Raw genomic sequence first — 13,929 nt, 5'->3', positions numbered from 1 at the left:
TATTTCCAAACTAAAATTTCGAGTAGGTACCTACGTAGTGTTTATTTCATTTTGTAAAATGAAGTTTCGAGTTTCTCCACGGTTCTACTTATTTCTTCATTTCACCCAATTTGGTTTTATTTGTGCTTAATATCAGCTAACATTATTCGATTTTTTCTATTACTTTAATAATCTCGGGAGATGGAACAAACATTGAAAAATCCCGGCGCGCTGTGATACCACACAGTCTCGTTCTTTTCTCTTTATTTTAACTGATATCTACGAAATTATTTATGCGTAGGTACCTACTCTAGTTTCTTCTTCATAGTAGAAATTGTGTTTTATTCCGACATATCTTTTAGCAATGTTTTATGTCTTAATAATTTCATCAACGGTTTGTGATCTACTGTATTATTTATCGTTTATGTTCCAGAAAATAAACCCGGTCTATATTTAAACATCGCTATATTAAAACAATGCAAGAAAACAAGGTCAGTAATGACTTTTTAAATCAAAAATGTGCCTGTCCGATTTCGTCTTTTAAGTGTTTTTATATTCTGCAAAGAATGATTCTTAGAACATTTCTAACGAAAAATAATTTAGGAGAATGATGGTCTAGTATTCGGAATTTTGCATTGAGTGTGACTTTTTAAATATGGTATTCACATTGTGTTAACCATGGTGTATGTATAATATATTACCAAATTTGTAAATGTTATCGATTATTTCTACAATATTCTCTAAATTATAACTTTTAATGAGTTTGATTATTTCTGTTGGCAGTTCGTCTGGACCATTAGCTTTCCCAGACTTTGTTCTTTGATTATTTCCTGTCTACATTGCCATCTTCATCATCACGTCAATTATTATACAGTGCATTTTTTTTCTTGTCCACTATGGTATCTCTTTCTTTTACTAACATTAAGTTGCAACACCTCACTCGAGAACTTTCTCTTTATATTTTTAATCCATTCTAATCTTATTTTAATTTTTATAAGTTGTTCTTTCTAACAAATAAATAATTTACAAATAAACTGCAGACTATCTGATTAGCATACGAATATGTACAATTTAAATTTTTAAAATACCTCGTAACTTAACACCAAACCCTTCTTTTTTCAAAAGTGTTTCGATTAATATTTCTGTGAATCCAATCAAGATTTTGGTGTGCCCATCTTTTGCTTATAGAATAAATCCCAGACTTAATATTTTCCAGGTAGACAACTATGATTCTGAAACAAGTGTCACATAAAATGACAAAAGTTTTGTTTCCTTTCGTATTAAACACTTTTAACCACAAAGAAAAGATTATCACCGTGGTTGGTGATAATCTCTTTGGGGCTATTTTATTGTTGTCATTTGAATTTGGTTTGTTTGAGTTTTGGCTTTCGATGATTTATAGCTTTTCGAAGAAGGTAAGGATGACTGACATTAAGTTGTTGAAATGTAAATGTTTTGGCTTAAAAATAATCCGATTTCTTCACAATCTGCTAGTTGCCACAACTAGTATTAGAAATTTATTTTGGAGTAAACTTTTTAAATTTTTTACATACTGAGATAAACTACAGCATGATCCTTAAAGGAGTAGTTGAACTATATTTAAGTAAATAAGAACAATGACATGGGGTGTCAAAAAGTAAAATAAAAATCTGTAAAATGAATTTATGAACATTAACGACGTATTTAAACATTAGGCATATTGACGTATTCGACTATATAATGAAGTAAATTATAGGAAAGTATAAACATATGAAAAAACAAAAACTGTACAGGATGCAATGATTTAATTCATTTTTGAAAATAGTAAAGAACAACTAAGTAAAAGTATCAAAGAATTTATCAGAATGATATGAAATCAGAGGACATAAGAGAAGTGTGGAATTGGGTACCTACTCTTACCACAATGTCAAAACACACTATGCAAAAACTACTGAGCTATCAGACTCCCTTATGTAATACAATAGTACTTACAGGAATAATAAGAGAAAGACCATATAGAAAAAAGCAAAGGAACTTACCAACAAAGAATAAAAAAAGAAAGATATACAGTAGACGCCTTTCACGTATTTGTAATGTACAAATGACAGAATAGAATACATTCAGAGACAATCAGCTAAATTGAAACACAAAAATGAAGATACACAAAACAAATAGTTATATATAAATATGGATAAATGATAGAATACAGATTTCAAGTGGGAAACAGTAACTTCTACTAAAACAAAAATATGTTCGGAGACAATCAGATAAGCATAAATAGAAAAATGAAGATAGACAAACAAATACACGGTTAGATTTCTCCCAATACAAAATTATGGTGCCTTATATTAAGTGTTTTACGATATATGACTCATGTTAGTTTCAAAAAATGTCCGAATTGATCTGTATCTTTATAAATAATAAAATAGTATATATTTTGGTTAGTATAATATTTTTAATATTGCTTACGTTATTGAAACTTGTACATTTTATGGATAGAATAATATATAATATACAGGGTGATTAAAAACGCGAATTTAAAAATTTCTCAACTTTCATAAATAGATCATCCTATATAATAAAACGTTATTATAAAAACTTTGATTGTTCTTTAAATTTTGTTAACTACTTCCTATCTACTGGTTATCAGCAAAACGGAGTAACAACCAACGAACATCAGAGCGTAAGGAATAGAGTTAGAAAGAGTCCACAATATTATCTATTTGGGCGCTAACGTTAACGATAACTGAGATATAAATACAGAAATCAGAATACCCATTGAAAAAGCCAGAGCCGCCTTCTATAAATTAGAAAATTCTAATTAATAGAGATATTACGTTAAACCTTAAAATCAAATTAATACGCTGCTACATATTCTCCACATTGCTGTATGGTATGGAGAGCTGGACTTTTACAGAGACATTAATGAAAAAATTGGAGGCCTTTGATATGTGGATTTATCGACGAGTATTGCGGATAAGTTGGGTTGATCGAATAAAAAATGAAATAGTTTTACATCGAATGAAAAAGAGCACAGAAAGAACAAAAACGATAAAAATTCGAAAGTTACAATATTTCGGTCATTTAATGAGACATCCAGAGGGGTATAACCTTCCACACCTCATAATACAGCGTAAGATCGCCGGAAAGAGAGGCCCAGGCCGAAGAAGAACGTCCTGGCTCCGAAATTGTCGAAAATGGTATCAAGAGACCACCACTAATTTATTTAAAACCGCCGTAAACAAAGTTATTATTGCCAATATGATCGCCAACGTTCGATTATCAGACACGGTATTGAAAAATGAAGAAGACTTCCTATATTTAAATCTAACAGTTAGGTATTGAGATATTTAGCTTTAAATGTTTTTATTCTAATTACTTACTAGTGATTACTAGTGTATAGCGCGCCATGAAATTTCTAATTGACAGTTTGAAATTCATGTAAATTATACTCAATAACAGACTTATATTTTTGAGCACGCTATACAAATCATACAATAGTATCAAATCCAAATTATAATCTATACATTTAAAGCTATGACAATGTGTCTCAATAACTATTAAATTTAGGTAAAGTAAGTAGTTAAGAAAACTTTAAGAACAATTAAAGTTCTAATAACGGTGTAATATAGAATTTGAATCATCTTGAATATCAAATATCATTTTATCCACAAAATGTAAAAGTTTAATTAAAATAGACAATTAAAAAAAATACTATACAAAAAACATTTTTGCGATTTTATTAATTTTAAAGGTACAACCTGTCAAATCGAGCACTGTTTCAAAATAAAATGGTTCATACCCCGTAAAACACTCGGTATTAGCTATAATCCTAGTGAAGTTTTAGTCAACTTCCGATATAACCTAAAGTGGCTAGAGACCTCTATAATAAATATTTTAGAACAATTGGGCATATTATTATACAAAAACCCTGTATACTAAATATTCAGAAATTAATTATGTCAAGTTACTCTAAAACGTCTAATTGGAGCTCCCAACGAATCACCCTGTATATATATATATATATATATATATAGGTATATATATATTAAATTTTCAGTATGTATAGCGAAAATTGTAATAAGTTGATGGAGTCTCAAAAGACTGTGTTGTTGTAACTCATAATTAAAAAAATATTAGTTAAAAGTAGCTGATAATGAAGAAGAATTTAGTAGGTGAGTAAGTTTACTTTATATATAAAATACTCTTTACACAATCAATACATAAGGAAAAATCTACTGACTTAACGAACACGCTAATGTACAACTTCAAACATATATGACGATCTTAATATTATTAAATGATTTAAAATAAATTTCACTATTATTACATATTTGGCTTTTTCATGGCTAGATAGTGTTTCTTTCCTATTAACTTGTATATTATCATTTTCTGTTTAAGTGTTAAATCCATTAAAAAGACATAATACTTCACCACCGCCTGGGAAATAACGAAGAAAAAACAGCAATAACCATCGCCGCAGCCAGTTTTATTACCCAAATTTATTTTTATTAAACGATTTCCCATTTTGTGGGCCTAAATTATAGGGTAAATAGACACCAAAGGGGAAGCATATGGCCATATGTTATAATTAAAGTAATATGGAGAACTATTACTTTAGCATTAGGAAAAATATGATGTCTACAAGGCGCTCTGTGTAATTTGGCACAATTTTAGTTTAGGATTTAAGTAGTAAATTGTTGAGTGGGTACGATTAACTCAGGTAGAAATTTTGGGTACCGATGAACCCACGTCGTTGTAAGATATATAGAAGACATATTTTATGTTGTGAAGGTTAGGGCCTTGCTAACAGTCGTTTAAAATTCTTTTACTTCATGTAAACATTGGGATTTCGTTACTGCCTAATTCGCAGTAGGCCATCAGTTGAAATCTACAGGATGTTTTTATTTCTTGCGTTTTGCTTGATGTGCAACAAATTTAATGCAAGGTTGGTTATATTTTAAACGAGAATCGGCACGCTTTTTGGGTATTCTCAGAAGGAGTGTGGCCGGTATGCAAAAAGTAAATGTCTAGGTCAAAATTTACAATTAAAATAATAAAACCACAGTTTGATATATTTTTTTCTAAAAGAATATTTATGGTTTTATTCTGACTCGATTGATTATGCTTCCAGTCTATTCTGAATTGATTCTTTTTTTCATATAGTTAATCCTGTTCTGCACGACACATCCTCCACCGAGCTCTTCCCTTTTTATTATGAGTAGGTACTGGTATATTTTAGATGCTGTTTCTAAACTCTCTTTACTTATAGTTTCTTTTATCTTTCATCTCTATCAGATTTCATTATACCTATTGCCTTTATTCCATCACTTTATTAATGTTTATACAAAATCTCTATTAATGGAAGCCAGGAAAAGATAAGAAAAAAAAATATGACTTAATCTATTTTGGTTATACTTATATTTGGTTCACATTTTTTGTTACTATCAATTTGGTAGATTTTTATTAAATATCCATTTTTTTGGTGCTAGGACATTTAGTCGTCCCTACTAATGATTGACAACATATTGAAAAAAAATTATTAAAAGTAGCAGGTCTAGCCTTACGTGAAATAGACGAAAAGAATATTAAAAATCTCAATACCTGAATTTAAAAAGCACCTGAACTTTATGATAGAACTGCACTATATGTATATAATATATTACTTTTAGTGGTTTTAATAAATTTAAACAACATGGCAAAAAATTAATATAAAATTTAAAACGAAATTTTTAACAACAGCTTTTCATGTACACACAACGAATGCGATTGTCATATCCGACAATTTTAATTAACGATACGATATTTTATGTTATTTTAATTTTGATTGTTCGTTTTGTATAAATAAATTGTTATATTATCTATGCACAAAATAGATTAACAGATACAAAAAAAAAGATGAGAACTGTTTTTTGGTGAATTTTTTAAGCAATTATTTAATTTTGATCATTGTTTATGGCAATATGTTTATCGGCTGTAATCGATGTCTATGTTACATAATATATTTGCCATAGCGCAATTTAATTAAAATATTCCATCTTTGGCAAGAGAATAATGTCGTGTTTATCGTACGCAAACAATTTTTAAAAAATAAGAAGGTATAACTGTTAAGATCAAAGTGGAGAAATGGAAAATTAAAACTGCTTGTAAAGTAATGAATAAAAAAACTGTGGGATAGGAATCGCTATAAAAAATTATAGTACAAATGGCCTATTAACTTTAAAATAAATATTTAAATGTTTGTTATCGACAAAAATTACTATAGAATGCCTGAAATATTGAATAAAGAAATAAGTATTCCGCTTAAAAAATTGGAACAAGCCTTTGGTATGGTTGATACACACCAATTATTAAAACAAAAATAAAAGGAAAAAGAGGACAACACAAAGCAGACTATAACTATATCTAATTTACTATAAACCTGTATCTTGTTTCCAACCGATCTTGAAACTCTCCTTCCTGCTTGTCTGTATATCTTTTTTTGGCCACACAAAATATCCAATTTGTTTATTTGATTTTGTCCACACCTACTCCGCATTTTCATTAATTTTTCTAACTGAATTCCCACAATAGAAAGCAATATCGATTTTTAGTTTGACTTCTTTTCTTTTCTTATTTTTATGTTATCTTCATTGTTTGTTTTTATTTTTAACCATTTAACTGGAATAGCTAAGAAAATAGGTAATAGACTGCCGAATGAAATATTTTAGTGCGTATGAGATCGCACAACATAATCTAAAGAAACTAGCTTCAAATTTAAATGATAGGTAGTTATTATATATTATTAGACTAATATAATTCCGCTTTCTCCATATTTATTTTAGTATCTCGTCTGTATTTTATAATCTATCTACAATATTGTACAAACTATTGCAGAGATAATTGATTATCGAATTTTCGAATATTGGCTGGCATTGAAAACTAAATTTGGATTAGACCGTATCAGTATTAATTTTTAGCAAACTATTTTAGTTTTCAATCAGATTAAGGTACGCTGAGTTTCCTGGCCATTTGACTCAAGGTGTTACACTTGAAATATTTCGTCATGATTTTAGACACGTGATATGGAGTGCAATCTTTTTAAAAAACTGCATGATTGATGACATTAACTTTTCTTATTGCAGATTCTAATCTATGTTCTAGCAATTCTTTTTATTTTTGCCTTTAATAATGCTTTCTATCAGCACGATGTTGATGTTTAATTCTTTAATACATATGAGCTGTCGAGAATATTTCCTAAACATTAACTTTACCCAAATTAGATCGCTTTCTTTGTACGAAAAAATGAATCTCATTTATTATAACAACACTTCCAATCTTCAACAGTGCATTTCAGATATCCTACTGTCTAATTGGATCCTTTTTGCATTGCAGCAGGTAATAATTTTTATTGCGATGCGATTGTTTTTCTTCCAACTTCTGAAAGTCATTTTCACACAATGGAATCATAAACAATAACTCTAAGATTTGTTAAGTTTTGCTGAAATTCTTGGCTGAATTTTCTAGAGTTAAATAAATGTACGTTCACTTATTAACAGAGCTTCATGCTTTGAGATTATCGTTCCCGCCCTTTCATATTTCTTTTATCTGTTCCTGACGCTTGAAACATTTAAATGTTTAGTTTTTACTTCAAAGTTTTGTAATTTGCCTCAAGGTAATAATCTTGGAAGTAATATCCATATTAAATATTGGACACAAATAAAGTCTTAATTCAGTTTATTTCATCAATATTAGCAATAACTCTTATACCATAACAAAAATGCAAAACGGTTTTGACTACTCTGACATAAACGTGTTACCAACCATGAAAAACAGTAAAATGGTGAAAAATATGACCTGTTCGTGTTAATTTCCACAATTATATATCTATAAAATATATTTCTCAAGCGAATAATTATGCATAGGTAGATAAGGCCAACATCAAAGACGGAAGGAGATTAAAAAAAAACGGCATCACAAACTTTAAAAAGAAGCCAATAAACAAGAGTGAATAATAAGTAGGATCCAGAAATGAAATATTGCGATGAGCAACGTAGACAGTCTATAAGCAAAGTAACGATCTAATTAATTATAATTATATAGTTGCAATAAGAGTTTGTTATTGAACTACACGGACATCATCATCACTATAAGAACATCAAGTTATGGACAAGCCAATATGTATGTAATATATCTCGAATGGGTACATAGGTACATACTTGTTTTTTTAAATTATATGCAAAAAAATATATATGCCAATAACTAAAATTAAATATTTTGTTATTAAGGCAAGTACGTCTACAGTATTACGTCAGTTTAATTTTTTTAGTTTGTTTTTGACGATCTTGTTAGATTATATCAGGTTCTCTTATTTAGCGGTTTATACCTGCATATTAATATTATATGTACTTAGTGATATGGATAAATTTATTTGTGTATATTTTATTCCTATGTCTATTGGGTTTAATCGCAAAACTCAGTATTCTGTTTTCTTATGGTATTGTACATTTTTAATTTATATAAGCTTATTTTTCTAGAATTGTAGAATTTTGTGATTGTAAATGTTGAATTAAGATGCGAAACGAAAAGCATATAATATGCTCATAAATACGTAGTTTAGGGATTTGAAGAGATTAATCAGTGCTGACATTAGAGTAAACTTGGCAACTAATTATTTAGTAATTTGTCGCCTGTAGTTTATTCATACAGCAACGTCTCCATCTATTACTCCGAAATTTAGAAACACATTTCATTTCATGTAAAATCAAAACGGGAATAACGCTTCTCGGAATGTTAATTACTTAACAACCCTTATCAAAACAGACGTCACCACCATTTCGAAAGACATTTTCACGCTTATACATTTTCGCGAGCGACATTTCAACTTTATGATATTATAAAATCCTCTAACACCCAATTTATTCCCTAAAAACTCGCTTTCCCACTGATGTTATCTCCACATTAAGAATCTAGAACTAATTTGCCCCCATCCTTTTATATCTCTCAAATCTGAAAGTGCAAGTTAGTCAGGTAAGTGAAAATAACAAAGATCCCAGCAATTCTAAGTTCCAAAATTGTTTACCAGCACGTGGCGCCTCTGTATACAGCGGCCGAATGGCGAAATAGGCGACGCAAGCGCGAGGTTCTCACAATCTTCGGTTGCTATATACCGCAGTAAGAGCTCGGGAGCGTTCAGTAGAACTTCAAGTGCTTCGGAGAGAAGTCACGCTACTTCGTCGCTCCGAACCTTGATATTTACAACATCCGCGCGCGCTATGCAAAAAAATATATAAGTCCGAAAAATGTTAAATTGTCTCCGGAGTGAAATTACGCGAGTGTATAACTCAGATGTGCTTGAAACAACACTGAAATGAAATTAGTAGTGTGATTAAACAACTTTTAAAACAATGTACCAACTGTTAAAAGTGCTACTTTTTGTGGTGTACGGGGTGGCTACTCGTTTCGATGGTCCAGAACAGTGCTCTTGGTTACCGGACAACACTGATACGTCCTCTTCGAAATTATCAGTCACTTGTAAAGTTCGAGTTCTTGAAGAAAGTGCCAATGTAACTGCTTTGCCGACGGAAGTCACTTCGCGACTTAAAATTCTGTGCAGCGATGTTTTGTTTTTCGAAAGTTTTTTGCCAACATCGGGACTACACAGACTTCATGAACTTGAAGAGTTACGTATTAATAATTGTAAAGTTCTTACCATACCACCAAATTCATTTGACGGACTTTATAACGTGAAAAAACTATCAATCAACACTTACAATGCAGATTGGGGACCTACGAAAATTCTGGAATTAACTACGTACAGTTTGGAAGGTCTTAAAGAGCTGCAACTTATAGATTTGGCTGACAACAATATTCGAGCGTTACCAGATGGTGTTTTTTGTTCTTTAACAAACCTTCAAACTTTGAACTTGACAAGAAATCGAATAAAGAATCCTGAGAGAATTGGTTTAAATGTTCCTGATTGCAGTAACAGTGAGTTGCAAAATTTAGATTTATCTTTTAACGATTTAAGAAGTTTAAATGAGGAAGCAGGATTTTCACGACTGAGAAGATTACAACATTTGTTCTTACAGAATAATAACATAACTGAATTATCTGGAGAAACTCTAGCTGGATTAGTCTCTTTGAAAATTTTAAATTTGAACAACAACAAAATAGGAACATTACCAGAAGGTTTGTTTGCTGGTACTCCAGAATTAAAAGAAATCCACATTCAGAACAACTCATTGTATTCACTCGCTAAAGGTATTTTTCATCGTTTAGAACAATTATTGGTGTTAAATTTGTCGGGCAATCAATTGACCAGTAATCACATAGATGCGGGAACCTTTACAGGACTGATTCGTCTCATCATCTTAAATTTATCCCATAATGCTCTCACCCGCATAGATGGCCGAACTTTCAAAGATCTTTATTTCCTGCAAATATTAGATTTGCGCAACAATTCGATCGGGTTCATAGAAGACAACGCTTTTTTACCATTGTACAATTTACACACGTTAAATCTCGCTGAAAATAGATTAAATACTATCGGAGTGCAATTATTTAACGGTCTTTTTGTTCTCAGTAAACTGACTCTTAATAATAATCTGATCGTCAGCATACATTCAAGTGCTTTTTTGAATTGTTCCGCTCTTAAAGAACTCGATCTGAGTTCGAACGCTCTCTCGGAAGTGCCGGATGCTATTCAAGAACTGTCGTTCCTTAAAACTTTAGACTTAGGCGAAAATCAAATATCGGATTTTAAAAACGGTTCGTTTAAAAATTTAAATCAATTGACGGGGCTTCGGTTGATCGATAATAACGTTGGAAACTTGACAAAAGGAATGTTTTGGGATTTGCCGAACTTACAAGTGCTTAATCTCGCGAAAAATAAAATCCAAAATATTGAAAGAGGAACTTTTGAGCGAAATACACAAATCGAAGCGATTCGGTTGGACGAGAACTTTCTAACGGACATTAACGGAGTGTTTGCTACTTTAGCCAGTTTGTTGTGGTTAAACTTATCTGAAAATCATTTAGTGTGGTTCGACTATGCGTTTATACCAAGTAATTTGAAGTGGCTGGACATTCACGGTAACTTTGTTGAACATCTCGCTAATTATTATAAAATTCAAGACGAAATCAGAGTCAAAACTTTAGATGCTAGTCATAATCGTATTACTGAAATTTCTCCAATGTCTATTCCTAATAGTATAGAACTTTTATTTATTAATAACAATTTTATCAAATCGGTGCAACCAAATACTTTCCTCGATAAATCCAATTTGGCTCGTGTCGATATGTATGCTAACGATATGACAAATCTAGATTTAAATTCTCTCAGAATCGCTCCAGTTCATTCAAACCGTTCTTTACCAGAAATATATCTCGGTGGCAATACCTTTCATTGTGACTGTACTATGGAATGGCTCCAGCTCATCAACAACATGTCAGCATCCAGGCAGTATCCTCGAGTAATGGACTTGGAAAATATTGTATGCAAAATGACACACTCTAGAGGTATGACACATATGCCATTAAATCAAGCAAAACAAAGTGACTTTCTTTGTAACTACGAAACACATTGTTTTGCTCTTTGCCATTGCTGTGACTTTGATGCATGTGATTGTGAAATGACTTGTCCGAATAATTGCACTTGTTACCACGATCAGACGTGGAATAATAACGTAGTTGATTGTTCCGGTCAAAATGCTGATGAAGTTCCACAAAAAATTCCAATGGACGTCACTGAACTTTATTTGGACGGAAATTATATAAAAGAGCTTCAAAACCACGTTTTTATCGGAAGAAAAAATATGAGAGTACTTTATGTAAATAATAGTGCCGTGGAAACGATACAAAATAGTACTTTTAACGGTCTTCAATCCCTTCAAATCCTACATCTAGAAGAAAATAAAATCGGTGAACTTAAAGGTTATGAATTCGAACAATTATCCAATTTAAAAGAACTTTATCTTCAAAATAATCTAATTTCAGTCATCGGTAACAATACTTTGGAGCCTTTAATTTCGTTAGAAACTCTTCGGTTGGACGGTAACAGATTAGTGACTTTTCCGGTATGGCAACTTTCAGTGAACACTCGGTTATCAATTATTATGTTGGGTAATAATCAATGGTCTTGCCGGTGCAAATTTTTGCAAGGACTTACTGCGTGGGTGGCAGACAATGCAGCCAAAATAGTGGACAGTGCGGACATGATGTGCTATAATCCGGACTCAAAACCTCCCCAACGACGTGAGTTAGACTTTAATAGTACCGCATGTAGTGATTTTTACGCAGGAAGCTCTGTAATAGACAGTATGTTAGTATCAGACTACTGGCCGATGGTTGTAGTAAGTTTATGTATCGTTATTCTTTTGCTACTCGTACTAGTGCTCTGGTTCGTATTCAGAGATCCTGTTCGCGTGTGGTTATATTCAAGATACGGAGTGAGACTATGCAGTTTTCGAGATACTGCCGCTAAACAGTTTGAAGACAGAGACAAACTCTACGACGGTTTCGTGTGTTATAGTCCCAAAGATGAAGAATGGGTCGTGCAAGCTCTAGCGGCGGAATTAGAGCCCAAATTTCAACTATGTTTACATTATAGAGACTTACCGCACACTGCGTATATACAACATGCTGCTCCCGCGGTTTTAGAGGCAGCAGAAGCAAGTCGAAGAGTGATAGTAGTTTTAACAAGAAATTTTCTACAGACTGAGTGGTCCCGTTTCGAACTTCGACAAGCCCTACATGAAGCTCTTAAAAGACGAGTGTTTAAACTAGTGATATTAGAAGAAGGACCTCTTCCAGAAGCCGAGCTCGATCCAGAGCTACGACTCTACTTAAAAACTGCAGAAAGAGTTAGATGGGGCGAAAAACGATTCTGGGAAAAGCTGAGGTACGCCATGCCTTCGGTTGAACCCAGAGGAAAAATAAATGCAAACTATAGAAGAAATATAAATAACTACACTATCGACTCAAGAGTGGTAGCAAATGGCACACATCATACCCATCACACTTACCCTGAAAAAATCAGAACGCAGGGCCCTCCAAGTCCTGGAATGCAGATGTTACCGCCATCCTACTCTTCTGCAGTGCCCCAGGAGGCTGATGATGCCAACTACTCATCGGCCACGACGGCAACTCCATCTCCTAGACCGATGCGGAGAGCCCAAGAGCCCAGGCCCATATCGGATCATATTTATTCAAGTATTGATTCCGATTACAGCACCCTTGAACGAGGGGGTTCAGGTCGACGGGGCCCTCCATGGAGGCCACAACATGTGATGATGCAGACGGGGATGAACAATGGAGGCCAGGCCTATCTTGTGTGATAACTCTATATGACTGACTAGGTATATATAATAAACATTACTACTCAAAGACTTACTATTTTAAACGGTCGAATTGTGTAATTATTGATTCATTTGTATGTATTATTTTTTGTACATTACTGTATATAGATATATTTATTTTGTTTTTATTGATTTTTTGTATTATTCTGTGTATATTTTTTACGACTTGCAAAACGAATTATATAATAAATACGATGTCAAATACTAACTTCAGTCATATTATTATTTTCCTTTTTGTCATCTCTTTCCCGTATAAAACTACACATGTCTACTATTTTACTGTCAATATTTAATCTTTCACATTTATAACTACATAAAATTGTGTGCTGGAAATAGTAGTATCAATAAATTATTTAAGCACTTTGATATTTATTCAATAAAAATTCTCATAATGTAACTATTAATTAATTACCTTAATTTTCTATTCTTTTAACATGATTACAAACTATATTTTTCTATTAATATATCTGTTACTAAACACAACATGACCTAATTGATAAATAGATAGAAACGATTTTTATCTTTGTTGTGTATTTTCTATATTTTCAAACATTAACTGTAAATTTTCAATTTAAAAAGCTCTCTATAGCAAATACTTTTGTATTCGATTATGTTTCTATTTCGAAATTTTATT

The 13,929-nt window shown here is 31.9% G+C and overlaps 1 protein-coding gene across 1 annotated transcript; it reads left to right on the top strand.

Moving 5' to 3' along the window:
- The first annotated feature begins 9,124 nt into the window (after positions 1–9,124).
- Toll-7 (Toll-like receptor 7) lies at positions 9,125–13,503 on the top strand. Its single transcript, XM_072523259.1, has one exon. It carries the CDS (start codon positions 9,345–9,347, stop codon positions 13,272–13,274), a length of 3,930 nt encoding a protein of 1,309 aa, XP_072379360.1. The 5' UTR covers positions 9,125–9,344; the 3' UTR covers positions 13,275–13,503.
- Positions 13,504–13,929: the final 426 nt, after the last annotated feature.

This window comes from Diabrotica undecimpunctata, chromosome 2, assembly GCF_040954645.1.
Source record: "Diabrotica undecimpunctata isolate CICGRU chromosome 2, icDiaUnde3, whole genome shotgun sequence".
NCBI classification, from domain to species: domain Eukaryota; kingdom Metazoa; phylum Arthropoda; class Insecta; order Coleoptera; family Chrysomelidae; genus Diabrotica; species Diabrotica undecimpunctata.
This window is presented reverse-complemented; position numbering and strand designations above follow the sequence as displayed.

What these genes read in the sequence shown, in the direction of transcription:
- Toll-7 (XM_072523259.1), top strand. Translation starts at nt 9,345, where the DNA reads ATGTACCAACTGTTAAAAGTGCTACTTTTTGTGGTGTACGGGGTGGCT.